Genomic DNA, 27563 nt, shown 5'->3' on the forward strand with positions numbered 1-27563 from the left:
GACTTGGCAGAAAGGGGAACTAGAGGAATCAGCCCGGTAAGCAGTGTACGGAACCGGACAAACCGACTTTTCGGCAGAGGGTGAGCAAAGTCCGACTGCCTTTAGGGCTGCAAGGACCCCCTTGTCTCTGAGACATCAGCCAGACTGCTGCGTGCATCAGCTCTGGGAAAGAGTTCATGCGCCCTTTTCCGAGCTGATACGCGCTCTCCCAAGAGTTACTTTCCAGTACTCTGGAGAGATCTGCAAAGATGCACCAAGGTCCTCAGCAGCATGTTTTCAGTCCTACAGCCCTATGCCTGAGGACGGATACTGGCTGCCTGCCTGGAGTGGCGACCTGGCACGGCAGACGTACTATGGGGGCAAGGCTGAGCACTCACTGTGGAGAGCCACGGCCTCCTGCGGCCGCTCCTCCGCGAGGCACCGCCGGCGGCAGTCCTTAACCTCCTGCAAAAGGGGACGTGAGCAAAGCCACAAGGCTGCTGCCGGAGGGGTCCGTCAAGGGTTCATGAAACCACATTCCACACCAATGCGGGGGGCAGACGAGCAGAGACCCTGCCTCCCCTCGCTGCTGCGGCAGCCTCGCTGTTCGATTCAGGCACGAGGAAGAGACGGGCTACTTGCTGGTAAGCGTACACAGGTCCTCAGAGACTGGCTTTGGGCAAGACGTTTTCCTAGCATTTTGGGAAAAAGTTTACCCAAGACTGCAGTGTTACTAAACCTTACGAAGCTGACTTTTCCCTCCACCTTAGTCCTTTCCTGTCGTTTCCTGTGAGCACATTCCTAGAGCAATGTGTTCTGCAATTTGTTGTTTTCTCATGTTTCACCCAGGTCCAGACACACACTCCAGTTGTGGTTATGTCCAGACAGCCTTTCCCCTGGGAGGCTCCTGAGCTGATCAGAGATCCCCTCTTGTCTCCCAGTGAGGGTTAATCTGCTGTGAAAGGCTACCCTATTCTCTGCTCCAGGTAGAGTGTTTCTGAAACTTCTGGGAGACAGGGCATCTAAGCTAGTTCATGTGTGCTGGGGAGCCGCCGGGCTCTGGGCCAAAGTTGGAAGAAGAGAGACTTTAGACCATCAGTGGCGACTAATAAACCACAAGGGAAACTAATTGCGGATTTATTCGTCATCGCAACTTCCCCGGCAGAGTCTGTAATTCGTTACACAGCTGCTTCCAGACAGTGGGATGGAATTAATTTGCAGACCGAGCTGCAGAAAGGGCTACTAAGTTGGCTGGGGTCACGGAAGCCCTGATACTGTTCTATGGAGGGAGCAACTCCCTGTGAACTAGAAACTGGAAACCAAGGGGAACCCAAACAAACACAGAGCATCTTGACAAACATATTCCTGGTTAAGCCTTTCGCTATTCCAACTTTTCTGTACATGCACCATCGCCACGTCTAACAGAACTATCTTTAATGTATTCATATATACTTCTGTACTAAATTTGAAAAGTACATGAATCCTCCTTTTTTGTCAATTCCATTAGCACTCAAAATTACACGATTTACAACACAATATACGCCTCCCAGTGGAGAACTATGGAGAACCAGCTGTGATGGTTAGTGGGTATAAAGGCATATTCTGCAGAGAAAAATTCAAGTAAGCACATATTTTCATGTAGTTGGCTTCAAAACAGGACTTGGAATGGCTGGCCCATTGTCCCCCTCTTCTCTCAGCTATATCTAGGAAAGAGAATTTCCTAGATAACACTTCCTTTAAGCTAGCTAGCCAGCTAGCTAGACAGAGATATCTCTCTCTCAATCTCTCTCTCTCTCTCTCTCTCTCTCTCTATATATATATATATATATATATAATTAGCGGGGCTAACCAAAGGATGGGAAGGGTTACCTTAAAATGATAACTTGTCCAGTGGTGGACATGAGGAGTACCCCAAAACAGGGAGAAATATAAAAACGGAACAAGGCTTCTAGTACAAGGGACTGCCTCTTTCAATTCTTTTAAGGACACTGAAAAAGGAAAACAAAGGAGTTTCGTTTAAATTACCTTTGGTTTGAGTGTTCGGTTTGGATTAACACACTAGCTACCAGCTTGTAAAGAACGTGGTGGGGGGCGGGGGAGGGCGGGGAGGAAGCTGGTGCGGTAAGAGGATCCCGGGTGCACCCCGTTCCCGAGACTGAACAGAGACCTGAGAGGGAATCAGTGCATGGAGGCAGGTAGACAGAGAGGAGCTCTCCCCTCCCTGCCACTGGCCACCGCGGGGCAGCAACCCGCAAGTGGGGGGGCATCTCAGGCCGAGTGTGTGCCTGAGAAGTCAGGGCCCCATGAGTTCTGGCTTTGAAAACTGGTGGGGCTTCACCCTGGGAGAGCTGAGGGATGTAGTAAGTCCTGTCTCTTCTCAGGCCACCACACTGCGTCTCTTAGCCCGAGACCCAGCAGCGTAGCCGCAGTTCGGAAAAAGTATCTGGGGCACAGGTGAGGATTTACTCATCTTGGACGTGTGCAGAGCGGACGGGAGGTGAAGGTGCTGCTTCTTGCCCTCCTCCATTCTAGCTGGCTCAGTGCTTGCTGGAACCAATTCGGACATTGCCCTGAGGACTGGTCCCAGCCAGCAGACAGCCCTGGTCAGGACTCGCACCCCCTCGTGGTAACTTGTCCCCCGGGGATGGGGTAGTTAGTGTCCCGAGGCAGCGCACCTACGGTGGCTGTAGCCAGACCAGTCAGAGGCAAGTCCTGCCAGTCACGGGCCACAGCAGTAGCACAGCTGGTCTCTGCAGGCAGCCGGGCTGAGGGCCAGGTCCGCCCACCAGAGCACGCGTGTGAGGTGCGGACGGCCACGACAGGAGGGTGCCCGGTGCTACTGGGCACCACAGAGCACCTTCCACGTCGGGCCCCTACCTGCGAGACCAGGAGATGTAGCTGAACTCAGATGCAGTAATGCGTAGTCTGGCAAAATGGAGCCAGAGAGAAATATCCAAAAGAAAGAAAATGACAAAAGCTCAGATAAGGAGCTGAACAAAAAGTGGAGAGAACCAGTCGACCTGATAAAGGGCTCAAAGTAACGATCACACAGATGCTCACTGAGTGAGTCTCCAGAGTAGGTGAACTACGGTGACATCTTCAATGAATGAAAAAGGAACTTAATGAAAAACACACCAGAGGGAATTGACAGTGGATTAGAAAATGCGAACCATCAGCATCAGTGCGCTGGAAGAAGGGTAATAAAAAGCACCAAGCTAAATAGCAAAAAAACAAAAAAAAAGATTAAGGCGTCTCTGGGACATCAAGTGGCCTAATGTTTGCATTACAAGGGTCCCAGCAGATGAGATGGGGTAGAAAACTTACAAGAAAGAAGAGCTGGAAACTTCCCCAACCTGGGAAAGGAAAAAGACCTCCAGGTCCAGGAAGCAATGAGAGCCCTAAACAAGGTAAACCCAAGGGGGTCCACACCAGACACTAATTAAAACGGCAAAAATTAAAGAGCATATTCAGAGCAGCAAGAGAGAGGAAAACTGTTACATTCAAGGAAGCGCCCCTAAGTCTATCGGTCGTTTTCTCAGCAGGAAGTTTGCAGCCAGGAGAGAGTGGCAGGGACTATGCAAAGTGGAGAAAGGGGGACAACCTCCAACCAAGAGTGCTCTGGCTGGAAAGACTGTCCTCCACAACTGAAGGAAAAAGTTTTTGCACACAAACGAAAGTTAGGTTCACCACCACTAAACCTGTCTTACAAGAAATACTAAAGGGGGGCACCTGGGTGGCTCAGTGGGTTAAGCCGCTGCCTTTGGCTCGGGTCATGATCTCAGGGTCCTGAGATCGAGTCCCGCGTCGGGCTCTCTGCTCAGCAGGGAGCCTGCTTCTCTCTCTCTCTCTCTGCCTGCCTCTCCATCTACTTGTGATTTCTCTCTGTCCAATAAATAAAAAAAAATCTTAAAAAAGAAAGAAAGAAAGAAAGAAATACTAAAGGGACTTCCTTAAGTGAAGAGAAAAGGCCCTAACTAGAAGAAAAATAAAAAACTTCACGGGTAAAAGCAAACATAATGGTAGCAGATCAGTCACTTACAAAGGTTAAAAGACAAAAGGAGTAAAATTAATTATATCTACAAAAATTAGACAATCGGCTCAAAGGGGCAGGGGCGGGAGGGAGTAAAAATATGTTTTAGAATGTGTTCAAGTTCAAGTGACCGTGAGTTCAGATAGACTGCTGTAGACTTAGGCTGTCTTGACAATCACAACCTAAAACCTGCAATAAATACACACGAATAGAAAGTCCAGCATCACCCTAAAGCAAGTCACTATTCCCGAGGAAAGAGCAAGAGAAGAAAGCAACAGAGAAAGTGTTACAGAAACAAGCGGGACACAAGGACGGGAAGGGCCAGGGGCAGGAAGTACACGCCCACCAGTCACGACTTGGACCCCGTGCTGCAGTCCGAGGGCACCGGGCCACGGAAGGATAAACTGACCCGATGACCAACTTGCCTATGATCCTGCAGGCAATTCATTCAGCCCCAAGGACGCACCTGGGCCCAAGGCGATGCGGCAGAGACACATGCGCTGTGCACATGGAGGTGAAAAACGTGAGGATAACAATATTTATATCACAACCAACTTTAAAACAAATGATGGTAAATCAACCCAACCAGAGGCAATAACACTGGTGAACATGCACATTCTCAATCTAGGAGCACCTAAATACATAAATATTAACATAAAGCAGAATCGACAGCCCCCTAGTAACAGGAGGATCTGGCGGCCTGCCTGCATCGGGGAGTAGATGCCCCGGACAGAAGATCAACGAACAGTGGCTCGGAGGGACACTTAGACGAGACAGCCCTGACACACAGCCCGAACATTCCCTCCAGAAAGAGGAGAATCCACATACCCTTTTTGAGCACACATGGAACATTCTCCAGCATAGATGACACACGGGCCACAAAACATGTCTCAACAAATTTTAGAAATCAAGCATCTTTTTTGAGAACCGGTGTATGAAAAAAATTGGAAGAAACACAGGAAATGAAATTCTGCTGCATTTCTATACCTTAATAATGAACTAGCAGAAAGAGAAATTAAAATAATCCCCTTTACAACTGCATCAAAAAGAATAAAATACCTTGGAAGAAATGCAATGAAAGAGGTAGAAAACCTGTACTCTCACATGGATAAAGGTATTGAATAAATGTACTCAAATGCCCATAGTACCCAAAGCAATCTTCAGATTCAGTGCAATCCCTATCAAAACACCCACTGTATTTTTTACAGAGCGAGGACAAGCAATTCTACAGTTTGCATGGAACTGCAAACAACCCGAATTAACGAAAGCAATGCGGGGCAAGAACACAGCTGCAGGTGTCCCACAGTCATATTTCAAGACTGACTACAAAGCTGTAGTAATTAGAAACAGCAGGGTAATGCTCCCCAAAACAGGCGCAGAGATCAATGGAACTAACCTGACAGGCCGGAAACAAGCCCACATTTCTATTTAATCCTTTAATCAATGATGAAGGAGGCATGACTCTACCATGAGGAAAAGGCATCTCTTCAAGAAATGACGCTGGGGAAACTAGTCACTGTCTTACCCCAAACCTCAACATGGATTAAAAACCTGTAAGTCCTGAAATCATAAAACTACTAGAAGAAAACTTAGGCCATGATCTCCTGGCCATTGACGTTAGCACTATTTTTCTGGGTCTGTCTCCGAGGCAAGGGAAACAAAACCAAAATAAAAAAGCAACCTACCTAACTGGGAGAAGATATTTGCAAAACTAATATATCCAATAAAGAGTTACTATCCAAAATATATAAGGAACTCACACAACAAGCAAAACAAAAACACAACTCAAAACCCCACAAACAATCCAATTAAAAAACTGGCAGAGGATCTAAACAGACATCTTTCTTTCTTCTTTTTTTTTTTTTTTAAGATTTTATTTATTTATTTAACAGATAGAGATCACAAGTAGGCAGAGAGGCAGGCAGAGAGAGGGGAGGAAGCAGTCTCCCCACTGAGCAGAGAGCCCGATGCGGGGCTCAATCCCAGGACCCTGAGATCATGACCTGAGCTGAAGGCAGAGGCTTTAACCCACTGAGCCACCCAGGCGCCCCTAAACAGACATTTTTCTAAAGAAGAAATAGATGGCCAAGAGATACAGGGAAGATGCCTAACACGCCTAATCACCAGGGAAATGCAAATCAAAACCACAATCAGGTATCACTTCCAGCAAGTCAGAATGGTTAGTATAAAAAATGCAAGAAATAACAAATGTTAGTGAGGAAATAGAGAAAGAAGAGAACCTTCGGGCACGACTGGTAGGATCATAGATTGATTCCGCCACTATGGAAAACAGTATATATGTCCCCCCCAAATTAGAAATACTATACAGCCCAGTAATTCCACTTCTGGGTATTTAGTCAAAGAAAAAGAAAACACGAATTTGTAAAGATGTATGCACCCCTATGTTTACTGCAGCATTATTTACAATAGGGAAGCAACCTAACCACCTACCAGTACAAGAATGGATAAAGAAGATGTGGTACGGATAATGTAATGGAGTATTACTTGGCGGTAAAATCTTGCCATTCATGAAGACATGGGTGGACCCAGAGGGTCTTACGCTAAGTGAAATAAGCCTGACAAAGACCAATACCACATGGTTTCATATGAGGAATCTAAAGGAGAAAACTAACAAATACGAGAACACACATATGAATGATAAGAACCATAAATACAGAGGACACAGTGGTGGCTGCCAGAGGGGAAGGGTGAGGGGAACAGTGAAACACGTGACGTGGACTGAGCAGTACGAACTTCGTTGTAAGTCCCAGCGGTAGAAAGTACACCTGAGGGAATACAGTCAACATTGTAATGACTTTGTATAGTGACACATGGTACCTGTGCCGAGCATTTCCTCACTCACGTAATTGCTTAATCACTATGTTGAACACCCGAAACTAATACCATGTATGTCAACTATGCTTCAATAAAGTGGTGAACTTATGGAAAAAAAAAAAAAACAAAACAACAAAACCCAAAAAACTTGGAAATCACAGGTGACTTTTATTCTCATTTTGACATTTGTGTAGCAAGTATACTACTTATATGATCCAAGGAAAGCTATTCTTAAAATGATTTTCCCATAACTGATCTAAAATCTAATTATAAAAATAACAGAATGTCATACTGTAATACATTAGCACAGCTAGTTATTGTAGTAGTTCCAATACTAGGACTACCACAGGGGGATGGCTTAGTGAGTTGCCCAGTATGGTGAAAATGACATCACCTTTGGGTGTTTTCTTCACCAGTTTTCTGTGTGACGGTGGGAGTTACTTGCTCTTAGTTTTCTCATCTTTAAAATGGAGATAAACCCAGGAACCTTGCAGGTGAGACGAACAAGGCAGTGTCCGTAAGGGGTCCCGCACACACAGTGGGCAGGAACAACTTTTAGTGCCTTTACACTCTCATGACCCTGTAATCCTAATTTGTGGAAGATGGGGAAAACTTGCTTTGGAGTGAAAATGAAGCCAACAAAATCTTCGTTAGCTTTAATCTCACCACTGATAGTAAATCGTGATTTTTGAGCACAATACATTTGATGTCTGGAGATCGCTACACTGTTTCGGTTTTCAAAAGAAACCAAAAAGTAATCAAGGTTATCAGAGGGCTGCAAGGAGCACGGCCTTTTTTATAACCTTGTATATGTATCATTTTTTATTTAATCTAGAATGCGACTTCTAAGTACGCTCTGTTCTGCACTGGATGGTCCAAGGAGGACTGTAAACACCAGGGGCTTTAGTGGGCCATCGTCACAGGAAGCGATCCATAAGAACACATGTTTGCAAGGTTAAGTCGTTACAATGAAAAACTGAAGAGCCAGAGGTACCCCTTTAAACTTGAGAACCAGCTTTGAATCTTCTGTGCCAAGCCCTTCACGTTCAGATCGAACTCCGTCACAGTACAGGAAGTCGGGCACACTAGGTGCTAATCCCAGAGTAACTGGAACATGAAAATACTCACAATAAAGATAGCAAACACTGAATTACTAAGAGACCCAGGTGCTTTTCAAATATTTCATTGCTTGATATTTTTTCCCTCAATTTTTAGGCCTGATCATACATAAACCATGTTGGACGTTTGAATGTATTTTAACTTCAAAGAACTCTTTGAAAAGTGGCTTTAAGACCTTCTTCACTGATTTAAAAGAAATTCTCACATCTCTCCTATGTTCCTTAAATAGGGAGAAAGGAGTGCAGCTGGATGGAATCTTGAATACGGAAATAAGATAAAATCCTACTTTCTGTCACTGCAGTCTAAATTTCATATTGTATGATAATGTATAATGAATTCCATGCACTGTCTTATGGAAATCCAAAATTTTCTTTTACACTGAAGGCTCATACGACTGCAGTTTGATGTCTCTTTTGTCACCCTAATAGCTCCTCAGATTTGTGATCTCTGATCTTTTTTCCAATATACCAAGAGCACTCTGAAGTTAAACCTACTGGTTAGGATGCTAACCACTGAATGTACCACCAGAAACCAAGTCTACGCTCCCTTACTGGAAGTCATTTAACCAGTGTTCACCATTTCCACACTGTGGCTCAGAGCCACTTCTAGGTAACAGGGAAGGGAATTTTTTTTTTTTAAGATTTTTATCTATTTATTTGATAGAGAGAGATCACAAGTAGGCAGAGAGGCAGGCAGAGAGAGAGGGGGAAGCAGGCGCTCCACTGAGCAGAGAGCCTGATGCGGGGCTCAATCCCAGGACCCTGAGATCATGACCCGAGCTGAAGGCAGAGGCTTAAACCACTGAGCCACCCAGGGGCCCCAGGGAAGGGAATTTTTAAGTGGAAAAAAGCCCACCTCTAGGACACCAACAGAATTCTGATTTTGTCTGTTTTAAAAATATGCTACCAAGATCTGCAGGATTAGACCGCTTAAAAAAAAAGTCTGAAAAATCACTGATGTTCAATGATGAAAATACACGAAATGTAAACTGGTTCACTATCACCCTCCACTTGGTTATGGATGTAACAGCAGTGGAGTCAGGAGAGCTTTGAGAACAGAAAAACGTAAGGAAGAAGGAAAGGGGGAAGACTGTGTTGACTTTATAAGGTACATAATTTGAAGTCAAAATTAATAATAAGCACATCTAGCTGATCCTGACCCAAGAGGGTCATTAGTCTAAAGATGTTGAAGAGAACATATTTGTTAAGCAAGTATAAAAAGGTCTTCAATTTCAGCAAAAGTAGAAAACAGAGACCCTAGTCACATTTTCCTATTTTTATAACTGGGTAACATTTCCTATTTCTTGTAACTGGTAACACTGCTTAGGGGATCTGCAATTAACTTCATTTGTATGTAACGGGATTGCTACTGTTGCTGAGTCCTAGGTTAGTTTAAACATCAGAGATAACATGAACCTTTTCTGACCACTGGCCTGTTAAAAAATTCCTGGTTAATGACAACCAGAACCGTGAATTCAGGATTATAAAGAGATGCAGCGGAATATTACTAATATTTGTCTTTGTCGTACTCCATACTGATATAATTAAAAACAGAAAAAAACTAGTCATGCTTGTTTCTTTTTGCAGTCTCTAAGGACTTTCTTTACGACAGTAAGAGAAATGGGACACTGCCAACTAACCTGTAAGTAACACCTAGAATGTTCACCTAGGGGGAAATTAAGCTGTTCTTTAGTTAATGGTAAGCCCCAATTAAGCTGGGGCATAAAAAGCATTCCACTGAGAAGCTATCTAATAGAAATATAATGGGAACAACATACATAATTTTAAATGATCTAGTATAGTGCATTTTTAAAAGCAAAGAACAAGTAAAAAGCAGTTGAAATTAACTTTAGTAATATTTCAGTTCACTTAATTTATCAAAAATTATCACTTTAAGACATAACAAAAGTGATAGCTATATTTCACATACTTTTTCGCAATGTGGTATGTATGTTACATTTACAGAATATCTCAGTTTGGTCTAGATACATTACAAGAGCTCAAAGCCACTTGTGGCCAGTGGTCACCATGCTGGACCACACAGGTCTGCTGCACAGATTTTCGATTTATTTTTGTTGAGAGAACCAAAGCAAATCTGAATGAACTCTCTGCGTGTAAACCATACACGTGGGGATTAGGTTCCAGGAGGATTTTATTAACTAGATATTGGGCCTGTACTTACATGCTGAAGAGGCAACAGGACAGCAAATCCACCAAATAATGGACAGCAAATTTCAGAGTCTGGCTAAAATGACCTTCAATATTCAAATTAATTTACATTGAAAGGAGTTCTCAAGTTCACAGAACTTCACAAACCAGATTAGAGACATGAAAGCCTTTCTGCGTTTTAAAGATCAGAAGCTAAATCCCGTTACACAGATTGCTAAACTCTGCTTGTTTTTCATAAATATCTGGGTTTACCCCACTAGTCTTGATATAAAGAAAAGTTATCATAACTTACACATTTTTCTCTGCTCATACTCTAAAATCTGTATCTGATTTCTGTTCAAACTTTCAGTGATTCACCTGGGGTGTTTGGGTACATCCCTGTTCACACTGAGATGTGTACTTAATAACCAGTTCCTATCCCAAGCTTTCTGGGGGGTAGAGGTAGAAATCGTTATTTCTCCATTCTCTGCTGTGTGACTGGTACATGAAAGCAGTGAATATTCCTAGTTCAGCTTTTTTTTCCCAGTTGTCCACAACTTAACCTTTGCATATATAAGTAGGTCTCCTCGTCTGCAATCTTAGTGCTGAAATCCTTCTCTAAATTTATCTGCACAGTGAACTTTTTTTTGCTTTTAAAGATTTTATTTATTTATTTGAAAGAGAGAGGGAGCAAGCACAAGCAGGGGAGGTGGGGGAAGGGGCAGGGAGCCTGCAGTGGGACTCGATCTCAGGACCCTGAAATCATGACCCGAGTGGAAGGCAGATGCTTAACCCACTGAGCCACCTAGGTGCCCCACAGCGAACTTCTTAAAAGGCTCATCTGATATGCCCCTCCCCCCTTACTTCAGTTCTTTCCCTGGCTCCTGGTCCTTATCAGAGATGCAATATAAGGATGGATCCTATTGGCCAAACGCGGTCCACCCGAGATTATTAGCAAAGAAAATATCTGTCCTAATTCTCTGCACAAACATGCAACAATAAAGCCCACCTACTAGTCAGGAGGTTTGATCTAAATCCAGCCTGGTTCCCTGACCAAGACAGAGGACTTGCCGCGATTAGGGGGAGGGGTGGGGGGTGCGTTTCAGTAATTCGTTTGCGTCAGAAAGAGATGAGCGGTGCGCCTTGTCCTCATTCTGCTCCACGGGAGAATCTGGCACATCAGCGTGCAGGGGAGTGATAAGGCTCTGGATGTTTTCTTGTTTACTATTCACTGAAAGGGCAGAAGCGAAAGATAGAGATACAGTGACTTTTAAGGAAGTCAGGTGACCAGGTCATGGACACACAGTGAAGAAATCAAGACCTTGAGTCGGGAAGACGGCAGAACAGGATGCTGCGCTCCCCTCGACAGGACCCCATGGGCTCACTGACAGCTACATCCACATAACAGATTCTGAAAATGACCTGGAGACTGACAGAGCAGACCTGCTCCAGTTAATCAGAACTCGGAAGACTTACTGCAAAGGAAAGGAGGGGTGGGGCCCTGCGTGGGAGCCAAAGCTCGGGTGGGAATCACCGTAAACGGGAGCGGCAAGACGATCAGACCCCACGCCAGGCACCCACGGCAACCAGAGACCTGTCCTGGGAAGGCGAGTCCACAGAACATTCAGAAAGCCCTCCCGGCTTTGAGAAGCAGGAGGGCAGAACTTTAGGAGGGCCAGAGGGCAACAGGAAACGGAGCCCTGTCCCCCAAAGAGCCAGAGTAATACATAACTCCACTGAGACACAGCACAGTAACCGCGGTTTGGAAGGTGCCTGGGGTATACAAGCAAGGGATTTACTGACTGATCTTAGAATGTGTTTTGGAGGGAGGGGCAGAGAACCGCCAGAGATTTCTCGAAGAATGAAAGTGCTCGTGGGGGCCATTTCTCATCCCCACCCTCCACAGCCCAGAGAGCCAGATGCTTGTAAGAGTCCTATCAACTCGCCAGCACACAAACCCTGCCCTGATATTCCCCATCTAATCCACCCATCCTGGTGGGCAAACCTCCAGAGCAGCTCTTGCCCCCAACACACCCTGCAGGCAATCCCAGAGGGACCAGCACCACTGCAAAGTGACTCCTGCCCTGGGAGGGAGAGATGTCCTCACCCACCAGCCCGCCCACAGTTCCAGCAGCCCCGCCTCTTAGCTGGCTGCATCTGGAGAAAGGCCTGCCCGTCGGTGCACCTGCAGATGTGGCAGAGAAGCTAAGGGCACATACCGAGTCTGACTGCTGGCCCCACTCACCACCAAAGGTCTCTCTGACCCACGGGGAGCACGGCCATAGTGGTGCCTGCAGTTGTGGCAGAGAAGCTAACTGCAGACAACTAGTCTGACTGCCGGCCTACCCACAAGCCAACCATGGCAGTGGCCTCAGGCCTCTCAACAGCCTGGAGACCAAACCTGCCTAGTATGCCCACATCAGGCAAAGTGGGTCATTGTAGTTTGCCGGGCTGAAAGCTATCACAGATCAGCCACCACAGCAGGGAACACAGCATCTCTTCTACACAAGACCACTATGAGACCAGAAGACACAGCTAACCTACCCATAAAATAGCTAACCTACACATAAAAATAGACACAGAGTTAGACAAAATGGGGAGACAGAGGTGTATGTCCTAAATGAAAGAATAAGACAAAATCGGGGCGCCTGGGTGGCTCAGTGGGTTAAGCCGCTGCCTTCGGCTCAGGTCATGATCTCAGGGTCCATGGGATCGAGTCCCGCATTGGGCTCTCTGCTCAGCAGGGAGCCTGCTTCCTCCTCTCTCTCTTTCTCTGCCTGCCTCTCTGCCTACTTGTGATGTCTCTCCGTCAAATAAATTAAAAAAAAAAAAAGTTAAAAAAAAAAGTTAAAAAAAAAAAGAATAAGACAAAATCACAGAGCTAAAAGAATCAAATCAAATCAAAGAGCTAAAAGAAACAGATAAGCAATATGCCTAATAAAGAATTCAAAATAATGATCCTAAAAGATACCCACTAGCTGGAGAAGAGTGGATGATCTCAGAACTTATAGAAACAGGTAGAAAATATAAAAAAAGAACCTGTCAGAGCTGAAGAATTCAGTAATGGAAATAAACAATACACCAGAAGGAATAAACAGCCAATGAGAAGACACTGTAGACCAGATCAGTGATCTGAAAGACAAGGTCATGGAAAGCAACCAAGCCAAAGAGCGAAAAGAAAAAAAAAATAATTAAAAAATGAGAGTAGTTTGGGGCGCCTGGGTGGCTCAGTGGGTTAAAGCCTCTGCCTTCAGCTCAGGTCATGATCTCAGGGTTCTGGGATCGAGCCCCGCATCGGGCTCTCTGCTTGGTGGGGAGCAGGCTTCCTCCTCTCTCTCTGCCTACCTCTCTGCCTACTTGTGATCTCTGTCTGTCAAGTAAATAAATAAAATCTTTAAAAAAAAATGCTGTTCTGTGCATTTGTGTACAAGTTTAAAAAAAAAAATGAGAGTAGTTTTAGGGAATTCAGCAACATCACCGAGTGTAATAACATTCACATTACAGGAGTCCTGGAAGGAGAAGAAAGAGAGAGCAGGGGGCAGAAAACTTATAAGAAAATAACTGAAAATTTCCCTAATCTGGGGAAGGAAAAAGATATCTAAATCCAGGCAGCAAGAGAGACCCCAAGGGTCCAAACTAAGACCCATAACAATTAAATGCCAAAAAGTGGTGATAAAGAGGCAATTTAAAAAGCAGCAAAAGAAAACAGTTACATACAAGGGACACCCCATAAGGCCATCAGCTGATTTTTCTTTAGCAGAAACTCTGCAGGAAAGATAAAGTTTTGGATAAATGTTTGCAGGAGTGGTAATTGTGCTGAAAGGAAGGAAAAAAATCTCTACAACCAAGAATACTCTACCTAGCAAGATTATCAATCAGAATAGAAGGAGAGTTTTCCAGATAAACAAAAATTTAAGTTCATCACTACTCAATGCGCCTTACAAAAAACATTAGAAGGAGTCCTTTAAGTGAAAAGGCCACAATTAGAAGAAAATTATGGAAGAAAACAACTTTGCAGGTAAAAGCAAATTTGTGGTGCAGGTAGTAGATTAATCCCTAATGAAGCCAGTCCAGAGGCTTTAACACAAAAGTAGCAAAATCAATTATATTTACAAAAATTAGTCAAGGGACACACAAAATAAAAAATAAAAGGTAGAATATGACATCTATATATAAAATATGGTGGGGGATAAAGATTTAGTGCTTTGAGAATATGCCTGAACTTAAGTGTCTATCACCTTAATATAGTCTGTTAATACACTAATACACACAGGACATTAAATGGCAACCAGTGAGAACAACAAACCAAACCTATAATAGATAACACAAAAAATAAAGAGGAAGGAATCCAAGCACAACACTAAAGAGTTATAAAACTACAATGAAAGAGAAAAAGAAAGGAACAGAGAACTGGGAAAAAAAAAACAAAAAACAAACAGAAAACAATGAGGAAAATGGGAATAAGTACATAGCTGTAATTATTTCAAATATCAATAGACCAAATGCTCCAATCCAAAGACATAGGGTGAGTGAATGATAAAAAGCAAGACCAGTCTCCAGCTGCCCGTGAGGATACACAGACTGAAAGCGAAGGGGCAGAAGGACATTCACCGTGTAAATGGGAGCGAAAAAGAAGCGGGGGCGGCGACACTCATGTCAGACGAAATAGGACTTTAAAACAGAGACCAGAGCAAGAGACCAAGGGCACTACCTAATGATGACGGGACCAACCTGTACGAGAGTCTAACAACTGTAACCACCTCTGTTCCCAACACAGGAGGACCTAATCCATAATACAAATATTAAGGGAGGACATAAAGGGAGAAAATGACAACAATACAGTAACAGGAGACTGTAACACCCCCTTACATCAGTGGGCTCTCGCCCAGATAGAAAACCAAAGGGAAAGAGTGGCTTTGAATGACACATGAGACCAGATGGACCTAAAAGAGACGGAGAAAACATTGCCTCCGAAAAGGGCAGAATACACAATTTTTTTTTTTAAGATTTTATTTATTTATTTGACAGACAGAGATCACAAGCAGGCAGAGAGGCAGGCAGAGAGAGAGAGAGAGAGGGTAAAGCAGGCTCCCCGTTGAGCAGAAAGCCTGACTCGGGGCTTGATCTCAGGACCCTGGGATCATGACCTGAGCCGAAGGCAAAGGCTTTAACCCACTGAGCCGCCCAGGCACCTCAGAATACACGATTTTTAAAGTGCACATGGAATGTTCTCCAGAAGGGATTACAGGACAGGCCACAAAACAACTCCCAATAAATTTAAGACTGATATCATATCAAGCATCTTTTCTGACCACAACTATATAAAACTGGAAATCAATAATAAGGAAAAAATCTGAAAAGAACAAGAATGCACAGAGACTTAAAAATGTGCTACTAAACAATGAATGGATTAACTGAAATATTAAGGAGGAAATTTAAAAAAAATACATGGAGACAGAAATGAAAAAAAATGGTCCTAAATGTTTGGGACACAGAAATAGCAGTGGGAAGAGGCAAGTTTATTGTGATACAGGTCTATCTCAAGAAAAGGAAAAATCTCAAATATACAACCTAACTTTACACCTAATGGTACTAGAAAAAGAACAAACAAAACCCAAGGCTAGAAGGAAGAATTAAGATTATAACAGATAAAAAAAAAAATAGCAAAAAAAAAAAAAAGAAAAAAGAATCAATGAAACTAAGTTACTTGTTTTAAAAGATAAATAAAACTGATAAACCTTAAAGTATGCTGATCATGAAAAGAAGAGGACACAAATAAATACAATAAAAAACAAAAAGAAGTAACAACCACAGAAATAGTATGGATTATGAGAATATCATGAAAAACTACACCAACAAATTGGATAACCTAGAAGAAATTGATAAATTCACAGACACATACAATCTTCCAAGACTGAATCAGGAGGAAATAGAAACATTGAACAGACTGATTACTATTAATGAAATTGAATCAGTAATCAAAAAACTGCCAAACAAAAGTCCAGGACCTGACAGTTTCACAAAAGCAAAAATAAGCTATTCTGAGTACACCAAAATAAGTTTTTGCATAAAGGAAACCGACGGAACGAAAAAGCAACCTACTGAATGCGAAAAGATATTTACAAATCCTATATCTGATAAGGGGTTAGTATCCAAAAAATATAGAGAATTCACACAACTTAATACAAAAAAACCAAACTTGCAAGGATGTTGAGAAATGGGAACCCTTATGCACTGCTGGTGGGAGTGCAAGCTGGTGCAGCCACTCTGGAAAAGAGTGTGGAAGCTCCTCAAGAAGTTAAAAATAGTAATACTACATGATGAAGTAATTCCACTCCTGGGTATTTACCCAAAGAAAAGGAAAACACTAGTTCAGAAAGACGTGTGCACTCCTATGTTTCCCGCAGCATTACTTACAACAGTCAAGACATGGAAGGAACCTCAGTGTTCATCCCTAGTTAAAAGGATGAAGACACACACATGCACGTGCCCACAACACACACACACACACACACACACACACACATAGAATATTAGTCACAGAAAAGAATGAGATCGTGCCATCTGCAACAGTGTGGATGGGCCTAGAAAATACTAGGCTAAGTGAGATAAGTCAGGCAGAGAAAGACAAATGCCCTATGGTTTCCTGTAAATGGGGGATCTAAGAAACAAAACAGATGAACAGAGAACAAAAGAACCACCACACTCCAACACCGAGAACAAACTGGGGAGAGCTGGTGGGGGTGGGGATGGGTGAAACAGATAGATAGAAGAAGTACAAACTTCCAGACAAAAAAGTAAGTCATTGAGATGGAAGATACAGCGTAGGGCATATCGTCACTATCACCGCAGTAACGTACGGTCACGACACTTATCGTGATGAGCCCCGAATGACGGACGGCGCTGTCAGACCCACACGGTGGACGTCTGAAGCCCGTACAGCATGTGTCCGTGAACCGCGCTTCGATTACAAACAGAACAGTCACCGAGGACTTCGGGTCGTCGAAGTGCGCGGATACTCGGGCCAGCTTACCCGTCCCTGTGGCACTAGGACCGCACTGTTAGCGGCATGACTCGTCATCAGACACTTAAACCACACGAGGATGAGAAGAGCAGTGGATTTAAGGAAAAATACGAACAAACTACTGGATACCTTTGGACAGAGACGAATTCGATACCCACCACTGAATTACTTTCAGTTGGATGGAATCACCGGGCTTGAAAAGGGCTTTACAAGCTGCTTGGAGGGAATGAACACTACAAGAGCCTCAGAATTTCATTCCAGAAGCAGGGTACATGCTACTCATGCTTTCCTTCCGCGTCTGCACTTGGGGCATACGCCTCCCGGAACATCCACATTACCCGGTGTGTGTCCCCTTGAAGGAAAGAGGCCTACTTGCCCAGGGACCAATCAGCAGGCTTTTTCTTTCTTTTTTTTTTTAAAGGACTTTAAATCAACTGCACTTTTTGTCAGGATTTGTTAGTCCAGCTCCACTAAATGTAAATTTCATTCTGTTTCACATTTCAGAAACCAAACACATTGTGAATGCCTAATATTATATATATAAACGTTTAGGGCTCTCCCCAAATGTAGTTTACCTTTCTGTTTTAACATGCTATGCCCTCCACTCCTAGCAGTGAAAAGGTGTCACAAATTGTGCTGCACTAAGTTCTGGGTCATTGTCAGTTGCTTATTCAGCAAACTTGCCCAGAACCTCTATCAGTGTGGCACATTTTAAAAAGCATATTAATCATCGTGGAGTAGAAACACGCTCCCTCCATGGTCCCCTAGGAGGGTCTCTGCTCTCCTGGGAGCTCTGGTGTCTATCTCAATTACGTGGCTTCTCCCTGCCTGAGTGGATGGCGCCCGGATCTAGGAGCCCAAGTCGTCGTCTTCTTTTTTTTTTTTTTTAAGATTTTATTTATTTGACAGAGAGGGAGAGAGCATAAGTAGGCGGAGAGGCAGGCAGGGAGAGAGGGGGGAAGCAGGCTCCCTGCTGAGCAGAGAGCCCAATGCGGGGCTCAATCCCAGGACCCTGAGATCATGACCTGAGCCGAAGGCAGAGGCTTAACCCACTGAGCCACCCAGAGGCCCTGAGCCCAAGTCTTCTTTAAGAAACTGGGGAAATCATCACTGAAAACCACTGATAATATAAACTTGAAGCAAGAATTAAAACAATCCTGTAATCATACAAATAAAATGGACTGTGAAATTGCTATGCTTATTAGATACAAACAAACCCCAAAACAAAAACCCTGGGATAACAAAGTATTCATTAGTTACTATATTCCGGGTTGAAATACAAAATCTAGCTCTAATGCACAGTAACTATAATTTACTGAGCACCTATGACACGCTAGGCAGTTGGTATTAATCATCTTTAGTTCTCATAACAGGCCTGTAATATAAGAATTCTGCTTTTTACAATTCTGAAAAGGAAGGCTGGAAAGTTTTAACAACATACTTAGAATCACAAAAATGGTACAGAGAGTGCTCATTTTTTTTTTAAAGCCTACTTTGGTAATTTTAATAAAAATACCCTTGCTTTCCTACTTCTAATTTCTATCTAAAGAATCATTTTCCATCAGTTTTATTGCAGGCGTTTAAATGAAACTAAAAATATATTCATCTTATATATGCACTACTTCTGCCTGAGAGATCAGAAAGAAAATTAAATAGTATTCTAGTCTTAACTCATCCCCACATTTACTTATTATTTTAACATCGTGTGTACAAATTATGTAATAGGTTTGCCTAACTTAGCGTGAGTGGGCAATTAATTTTAAAAGTAAAAGCATGTTCTAGTTTATGAGACATGAAATGGGTGAAATCTGTCCGCATTTTTTGTTAAAATAAGAGTTTGAATCTGAAGTAGATAGGTATTTTTAAATGATATTTTTTCTCTTACTTTATGGGGATCTTACAAATGGCTGAATATAGAAGTTTACTATGAATTTTCACGAGCTCTGGCACTTCCAGAGTTACGGACGTGCTACAACATTGTATTGTGACTGACAGGATAATGCTGCTATACTAAAAATTTCCTGTCAACTTGTTCTGTCCTGAAATGCCTGGAGCACTTCGGTACCAGCGACAGATTAAAATACAAGATGGTGAGAAGAGCAGACTCTGCACCGTCCCGCCCGTGCAGCAGGGGGAGCTGGTGGGGCCGCACGAGTGTGGGGGCAGACCTCCGTCTTCTACTTACAGAAGAACAGACTGTGTTCACAGGCCTTCAGGATGTTGCCTAGTTCTGAATCACACAGTTCTCTTTTTTTTTTTTTTTTTAAAGATTTTTATTTTATTTATTTGAGAGAGAGAGACAGTGAGAGAGAGAATGAGCGAGGAGAAGGTCAGAGAGCAAAGCAGACTCCCCATGGAGCTGGGAGCCTGATGTGGGACTCGATCCCGGGACTCCAGGATCACGCCCTGAGCTGGAGGCAGTTGTTTAACCAACTGCGCCACCCAGGCGTCCCTCACACAGTTCTCTTGATGAGGATTTCCACCATGTGCAGGGAGTGGACTTTAGAGTCGGATGCAAATTTTCAATTATTTCCGGTGGAAATTTTCATTTCCACTGGGAACTAGGTGATGGTCGTGGGAGTGGACAGGAGGCTGATCCGACTGTGACACTGTTTATCTAAATGACATCCATCTTATGAATTCATTTCTGTGGGCTCCACGTTCTAGAAATCTCCTGCCCTTCTCCCGCTCCTGTCTGTCTGTGTCTGTACATTTACGGTGCATTTACTTCCATTGCCAGACACTCCCCTGGTGCCCGTCTTGTTCTCCCCCTTCAGAACGTGGCTTCCAAAGTTCAGCTGTCCCGGCTACTGTCCCCCGGTTACCGCCTTCCTCTCCTGCGGACATGCTTTCCCTGTCTCCTCCGCTTACCTAGGCTCATTCTTAAACCCCAAACTAAACAAAATCCTCCCCCAACACTTCTTCCTCCTCTTTCTTCCCTTCCTCCGTCAACTTTCTAGAACACCGAACTAGCTCTATTTATTTTATTTTTTTTTATTTTAATTTTTAAGGAGGCTCCATGCCCAGTGTGGGGCTTGAACTCCCAACCCTGAGATCAAGAGTCACACGCTCCTCCGACTGAGCCAGCCAGGCTCCCCAATCCTTAATTTCTTTTTTTTTTTTTTAAAGATTTTTTAATTTATTTATTTGACAGAGAGAGACCACAAGTAGACGGAAAGGCAGGCAGAGAGAAAGGGAGAGAGGGAAGCAGGCTCTCCGCTCGGCAGGGAGCCCGATGCGGGACTCGATCCCAGGACCCCGAGATCACGACCCGAGCCGAAGGCAGTGGCTTAACCCACTGAGCCACCCAGGTGCCCCTCCAATCCTTAATTTCTTGACATCCTTGTAACTGGGCTTCTCTCTTCAATGCCAAATGGAATTCCTGAAAACAGTGCTTCCTGGCTGTCATGTCCTCTGATCGTTTTTCAGTACAACCCACGGGATATTCTCTTCTTGAAGCCTGCTCTCCTTCCAGTCCTGATGGCATGTGTGGCTCCCTTGGTTTTTCTAACACTCGTATTTTTCATGCTACTCTTCTCCCCTCCTGACCTGTAAATACTCACATTTCATGCAGAATGACCTGTGACACTGGCTATGTACTAGAAATACCTGGGCACTCAAGAAATACATTATTATTTGGGCTCTATCACAGCCCCATTGATTCAAGAGTAGAGTCCTAGAAGGTGTATTTTTTTTAAGATTCCCCTGGGGATTCTGACTTCTGGCTACAGTTCTAGGTGGTTCCTCCCGATCCTATCACCTTCCCTCACTACTCCTTCTGGAGATTTCATGATGTTCTGGCCTTACAAGTTACCACTCTGCTTAGTTCTGGATTACAAGGGGCTAAGTTTGGGAAAGATTAAACAACAGAGAAGTTATTTTACTGAAAGTCTTCTCAAGGCCATACCTATGCTTCATACCTCTAGGACGCTCAAGGCTCTCTGTAGTCCATCAGAAAGGGTTGCGGGGAGATCCCAATTGACCTCCTACCTCCAGCATCCACTTTAAGCATCACTGCCAGGTTATGAGTATAAGGAATAACTCTATTCCTACATCCTCTCCTCAAAACCCTTCAGGTATCTTTGGATTAGGGTCAAGTTTAAATTCTCTGGCTTGTCACTCAAGTCCTTAAAAGGTCTTGCTTGAACCTTTTCAACTTGTTTCTATCTCTCATTATCCGATAAAAAATACACAGACTTAGAAGTCAGACATATTTGGGTTTGAATTATGCTTTTCCTTGGGTAAACGATTAATACCCTGCAAGTCTCATCTGCTTGTAAATGAAAGAAAGAGAACACTGCTTCCACCTGAAAAGTTGATCCGTCTCACACCCTGGGTATAAGCCCTTACTTTCACCTGCTAAAAACCAGTGGCTCCCAGATTTCAGTATACATTCTTATTAGCTGGTGTACTTGTTACAAAAGTCGATGCATGAACTACCCCTGGACCTGCACTTGGCGGGTTTGTGTGTGGGATGGTGTCTAGAAGTGACCTAGGTCTCTAGAAGTGACTGTCCAGTATGGCGGCCACTGGCTAGGGGTGCTACTGAGCGCTGGAGTCTGGCTTGTCCGAACTGAGATGTGCTCTCAATGTAACATAGCCAGTCCTAACTCTTACTATCAGAAGAATAATGCAAAATATCTCATTATCGATCACATGTTGAAATGATATTTTGGCTATATGCGTCTAAATAAAATACGTCCTTTCCTATCAATTTTACCTGTTTCATTTTTTAATATAGGTACCAGAAAATTTAAACTGAGGTATGTGCCAACATTATATTTCTATGGAACAGCATTGGTCTAGACGCTTCTCCAGATGATACTTGTGGTAGAGAACATCAGAGCACTTCCTAAGAAACGATACAGGAAATTCTAAGCTCTCTGAAAGAGTGGACACCTTTCCCTATTTTTAGATCCCCACCAGTGTTCAGAACATTGTGGGTAATTAACTTTATACTAATTGAATTTAGAGGCATTTAAAATGTTATGTTATCACAATTTATAAAAAGAACTTCATTAGAAGTTTTTGCTTTTTTAAAATCCCATTCCTAAGGAATTATTTTTGAATTTACATTTTTAAAACATATTTATTTATTTATTTGACAGAGAGATAGACACAGTGGCAGGCAGAGGGAGAGGGAGAAACAGGCTTCCCACCAAGCAGGGAGCCCAATGTGGGACTCGATCCCAGGACGCTTGGGATCACGACCAGAGCCAAAGGCAGAGGCTTCACCAACTGAGACACCCAGGCCCCCCTGAATTTACATTTAAGTGAAACAAAAGACATTTGAAACTCTAACTCTGGTCCGTTTCCAAATCAATAAAAATAATTTTTGAAAAGAACTGGCATTTTTTCCCTATGGTTATTTGACTCGCATAGAAACAGCCTGTTTCTCTGACTAGATTTCAAAAGTGCCAAATATCCCCGAACTCCAGACCTTCCCTTACAACCAGCGGTCACCAGTCAGCCGGGGACACGCGCTCATTTTAATGCCACAGTAATGCAGCCGGATGCGGGAAGGGAAAGAGAGACTTACGGGGGAAGAGGGTCTGTCTTTAAGGACAAGTGCGGTGAGAATGCTGACCCCCCGCCCCCCCAAGCGGACTGGCAGGAGACCGGAGGCCACACAGCTAGGACACAGCTAGGACACACGAAGGCTAGCGCTGCGATGCGGGACCATCTCGACCTCACCGACCGCCGGGAGAGAACCGGCCCCGAGGCGAGCAAGCCCCCCGCCCCCAGGAGGGGAAGAAGGGGCGCGGACGGCCGCCCTCACCTCATGGCCACGTTGCTGCCGTCGATGACCACTGGCCTCAGGTTCTCGCCGTCGTCCGCGAGCGGCTCCTGCATCGGCGAGTCCGAGCGCTGGGACTCCAGGGACGACGAGTCCCGTGGCGCGCTGGGCACGGCGCTCGCGGCCGGCTCGGCGTCGCTCTTGTTCCCCAGCTTGACCAGCTCTCCCAGGATGTCGTTGATCAAGGCGTCGGTCCCGAGCTTGTGGAGCACGAGCTGCACCTGCTCCTCCGAGTAGCCCAGCTTCAGCGCGAACTCCAGCTTGGTCTGGTACTCCCGCACCGCGGCCGGGGGCTGCGCCGCCTCCCCGCACGCCGCCGGCGCCTCCGCGGGCTCCAAGTCTCGCAGCAGGTCACTGCGTGTCGGCGCGCGGGGCTGCAAGCAGGGGGACCGGCACAGCTGTCTGTGAGTCTTGGTCACCAAGCACGGCTCCACCGACACGCGCCGGCGTTCGGACTCGTTATCAGAATGTGCGCTTCCGTCCGAGTCGCCCGAGCTCGCGTTCCCTCCCGGCGCATCGTTCTCATCCTTCCCCGAGTGCACTTGATCCATGGTCGGCTTCTCTACCATCGACCACGGCACGGGTGCACTGGAGTGCGGGTCGGTGCTCTCCACATAGAGGTGGCCGAGGTCGTGCCCCAGATGATCCTTCAAGCCCATGAAGCTGTTACGTGTACTTGACTCCACTTTGCTATTTTTTCTGTATTCCTGAATGCAAAGCACCCCGTATTCCTAGAGAGAAAACATGTAAGACTTTTAGAATTTTGGACTGTTTCATTTCTGTTCCCATAAAGAACGTGAAAGAACACTGCCAGACCATGGAGTATGCAGCGCGGTGGTTTCTCTCCATCTCCTCAGCCCTCGCAACACCTTTGCCCCAGAGAGTACCATGCCCTGTTTTCCAGATAAAGAAGTTAGAAGTTAGGAAGTAGAATGCCACGCAATCCCTCTAAGGCCACAAAGAAAATAAACTAGTGGAACTGGATTTTTTTTTTTTGAACCCAGTTTTGCGTGACTTTTCCCATTCTATTGTACACTTCTCGACCTTTCGTGGAAGAGATCTCTCCACTGTCAGAAAGGCCAGTGTTTCAGAGCGACACCTACAATATTGCCGAAAAGCAGGTTCTAGAAGAACTGTGATAGATTACGTACATTTTCTCTAAAAGAATTCATAAATATTTGTAAAGAGTATTTGAAGGGAAAGCCATATGGAAAGAAAGGAAAACGTTAACTTACTATACTTGAAAGACTGACATTAATTTGGATCAAGCTTAACAATCTAAATTCCAGACAGAATTTAGGTGGAGTGCTGAAAGAGCACAGGTGACAACAGTCGACAAAGAACTCAATAATCACCGAGCGAATTATACTCCAATTAGGAGACAAATAGTTTTGCCCTAACAATCCTTATTTTGTGGATACAGAGCATAGTATCAGAATACAAATTTTAATGGGATGTTACCGTTACTAAGGGTCAGGGACAGTGCCATCTATTTCATTCCAGGGGGAAAGACTCCTTTATTCTCTGCACATTTACAGAAAGCAGAGAAATGGTACAGTTCACATGAAATTAACAGCAATGAGTTAAAGTACACTGAATACATGTTATCTTGATTTCTGAATCTAATGTAAGAAAATACTTCTGGGGGTGCCTGGGTGGCTCAGTGGGTTAAAGCCTCTGCTTTCGGCTCAGGACATGATCCCAGGGTCCTGGGATCGAGCCCCCGCATCAGGCTCTCTGCTCCACAGGGGACCTGCTTCCTCCTCTCTGCCTGCCTCTCTGTCTACTTGTTCTTTGTCTGTTGAATAAATAAATAAAATCTTAAAAAAAAAAGAAAATACTTCTGTACTACATCGATAATTAACTACCCACTATCCGCATTTGGTTAAAAAGTCATCTCCTCTCCTACTTCATCTTCCCTCCCTCCCACAGGAATGCTTTTACGGTTTAAAACACTTTCGCTGTTTTGTCAATTTTCCTTAAAGTCTCTTGGGAATCATTGCCATTTCTTGACCGGGAAGAGGTTAGCAGAATAAAATTATTTCTGCCCTTGTGTTTCAGCGTGAGGACATAGTCACATGAGCAGTTTACTTCCTAGGGCAACCCCGGGGTTCCATCCAGGGATAACGGCAGTCTGGCAATGGGGACTAGACTTCAGACTGTCATAGGATACCTATTTAAATAATCTAAAAAAGCAAACTGCAAAAACATTCTATTCTAAAGCTCTTATTTACACTAGAAAGGAGCTATTAAATAAATGTTAAGAGAAAATGCTAAGTGTTTTTCTAAGGAGTCACACATCTGAATGCATCCTTGGTGAACTTATTAGGGAGGGAAATATGGCTCCATAATGAAATAAATGATATTAAGCGCGATAAACACTCGAGAATAGAACATGGGATCTTTGGCTTGATAACGCCGCATTTAAGATCTCCTCAGCGTAGAACTCCACATTCTACAGGAGTTTCTTCGGGTTGTATCCTTTGAGAAGACAGATAACATTGTCCTCGTAATACAGCGCTGATGAGTTTTAAAGCAACATCGAGCTCTGCTGACTGCAGACAGCACAGCCAATAAAAAGAAATACTCCTTAGGAGAGCTCTCCATACATCTGCTCCGTGACGGAGCTGTATCCATTTCAAAAATTTTTTTCCCTATTAAGATGGATATGCACAAGCCCAATAATTTAGAATTCGAAAAAGGGATTTTGAAAGCAAATCTTTACACTCTGTGATTTATTAACTACTGTAATATACTGACCCCATAATGCAAGTAACAAATCACAACAGAATCCTAATGAAGGGATACAGTTAAAAGGAAAATCTGCACCGTGGCCTGCACAGAGCTCCCCCCCAAAAGTATCTCGAACAAGGAAAACCTACTGGAAGCCGGGCTGCCTAGCAACCAGCGGCTGGTCGCTAAGCCGCACTCCTTTAACACGCCACCGTGAATGCCAGCCCAGTGAAACAAGAATGTGGTATGAACAAAAGCCTATAAAAGAGACTGGGACTTAAGTGCGTCTGGTTTACCCTCTGAGAACAATGCAGCTGCCAAACCAATCTGGAAGCTCCGACATCATTGTTCTGTAAACCCCACAGTCTGCTCCGACCGCAGGAAGTGTATTTAATGGGCAGCATTTCTGATCTCCCCGGAAAAGTTTGGGTTTTGCAGAAGTGCTGCTGTGAGATAATTCTTCAAGATAATGAGTCACTGACCAAATCCCGGACTTGAACTAGGAAATATTATTTTAATAATGGGCTCAAGTGTTTTCCTTTTGGACAGTTTCAAACAAGATGGATACTGCATGAAAAACACAGCCACTGGGGAACATGGACATGAAATGTTTAGAGAATAAGTGAAATTATTCTTCATTTCCACAGCATTCAAGAAACAAAACCAAATACTACAAAGTTTTTTAAACTAAAAATTATCCATGCTAAGGATCTAAATCTTTCTCCATCACTTCAGTCTAATAGAAAAAGAAGTGTTCATGATAGTGTGTAAATCTGCTCTACCGTATCACTTTCTTCACGGCTATAATATAGGGAGGGAAACTATGAGATTACCAACAATATGCTTTTTATAATATTAAACCAGAGAAAACTCAGTTGTATACACAAATGTATTTAGTGAATACCACACACTTTTAACTTGTAATTTACAACTCATCTAACTATAGAAACTATGGAAGTAAAAAGCTTATAGTCACTGGGCTGACATGATTGTTAATACTGACCTACCTTACTTTTAAAAAAATCAACATCTAATCTAGTTAGGCACCATATTTTTTCTTTTAAGATACTCTAGTTAAACTTCTTCCCCACACTGACAGGACTCTCTTCATGTTCTGTACCTCACTGGTTACATGAGAGAAAGTTACCCCATGTCATCTTGTCCACAACAAGCAGTTAAATAGTTATTTTTAGTTCCAATCGATCGATAGACTAAATTTGAAATAGTACAAATATGGGCAAAGGAGTTCAATTACCAGGCCTAGATCATCTCTGCTACATAATCCAAATCTGAAATAACCTTACTTGTTGTGACCGGATGGGAAACATTTGGTTTTTATGAGACTGACGCGCTGCCTACTGCGCTAAGGAGGCACCTGGAAACATTTGGTTTTTAAAACTTTAATCTGAAATGCTTCTTCACTCACTTGAGATCAGTGAAACATTGCCCTGACTTCACATGAGACTTCATTTTTTTCCCACACTACCTTGAAATCACTCAATAAGAAAATTAAACGCAAGTCTTAGGATTTAAAAGCTAAAAAAAATATTTTCATTGGCCAGTACTTGTCAAAGTAACGTCATGTGTAAAACTTATGAGGTATTATTATAAAAAATCTCAGGACAAAGAATAGTAGAGAATCTATTTTTGTTCAGTGCCTTAAAAATGATCAATATAATGTTGAAAAAGATAGCAAAGACTCCAACAACATCACCTAATTTATTATTATAAGTAAGGTAGGAAATACTTTTCTCCTTAATTTCCTAATCATTTATTAGATTCCTAAGTTTTGCATTTACTCAAATGCCAGTGTATGCCGGTCGTCTTTAAATTAATCAGCTATTAACTGATAAGGAGAATTCTCATTTCATGAAGCAGCAGCACAGACAAAATGTCACA

The 27563-nt window shown here is 43.6% G+C and overlaps 1 protein-coding gene across 2 annotated transcripts in view; it reads right to left on the reverse strand.

The window, feature by feature from the left end:
- The window catches only part of ZC3H12C (zinc finger CCCH-type containing 12C), a 78209-nt gene that overhangs the window by 20333 nt on the left and 30313 nt on the right, over positions 1-27563 (reverse strand). For both annotated transcript variants that reach the window (XM_044257687.1, XM_044257688.1), the window contains exon 2: positions 22914-23662. In XM_044257687.1, the coding sequence (XP_044113622.1) occupies positions 22914-23662 (749 nt within the window). The remainder of the gene's footprint in view (positions 1-22913; positions 23663-27563) is intronic.

The sequence above is a fragment of the Neovison vison genome, chromosome 7 (assembly GCF_020171115.1).
Source record: "Neovison vison isolate M4711 chromosome 7, ASM_NN_V1, whole genome shotgun sequence".
Classification (NCBI taxonomy): domain Eukaryota; kingdom Metazoa; phylum Chordata; class Mammalia; order Carnivora; family Mustelidae; genus Neogale; species Neogale vison.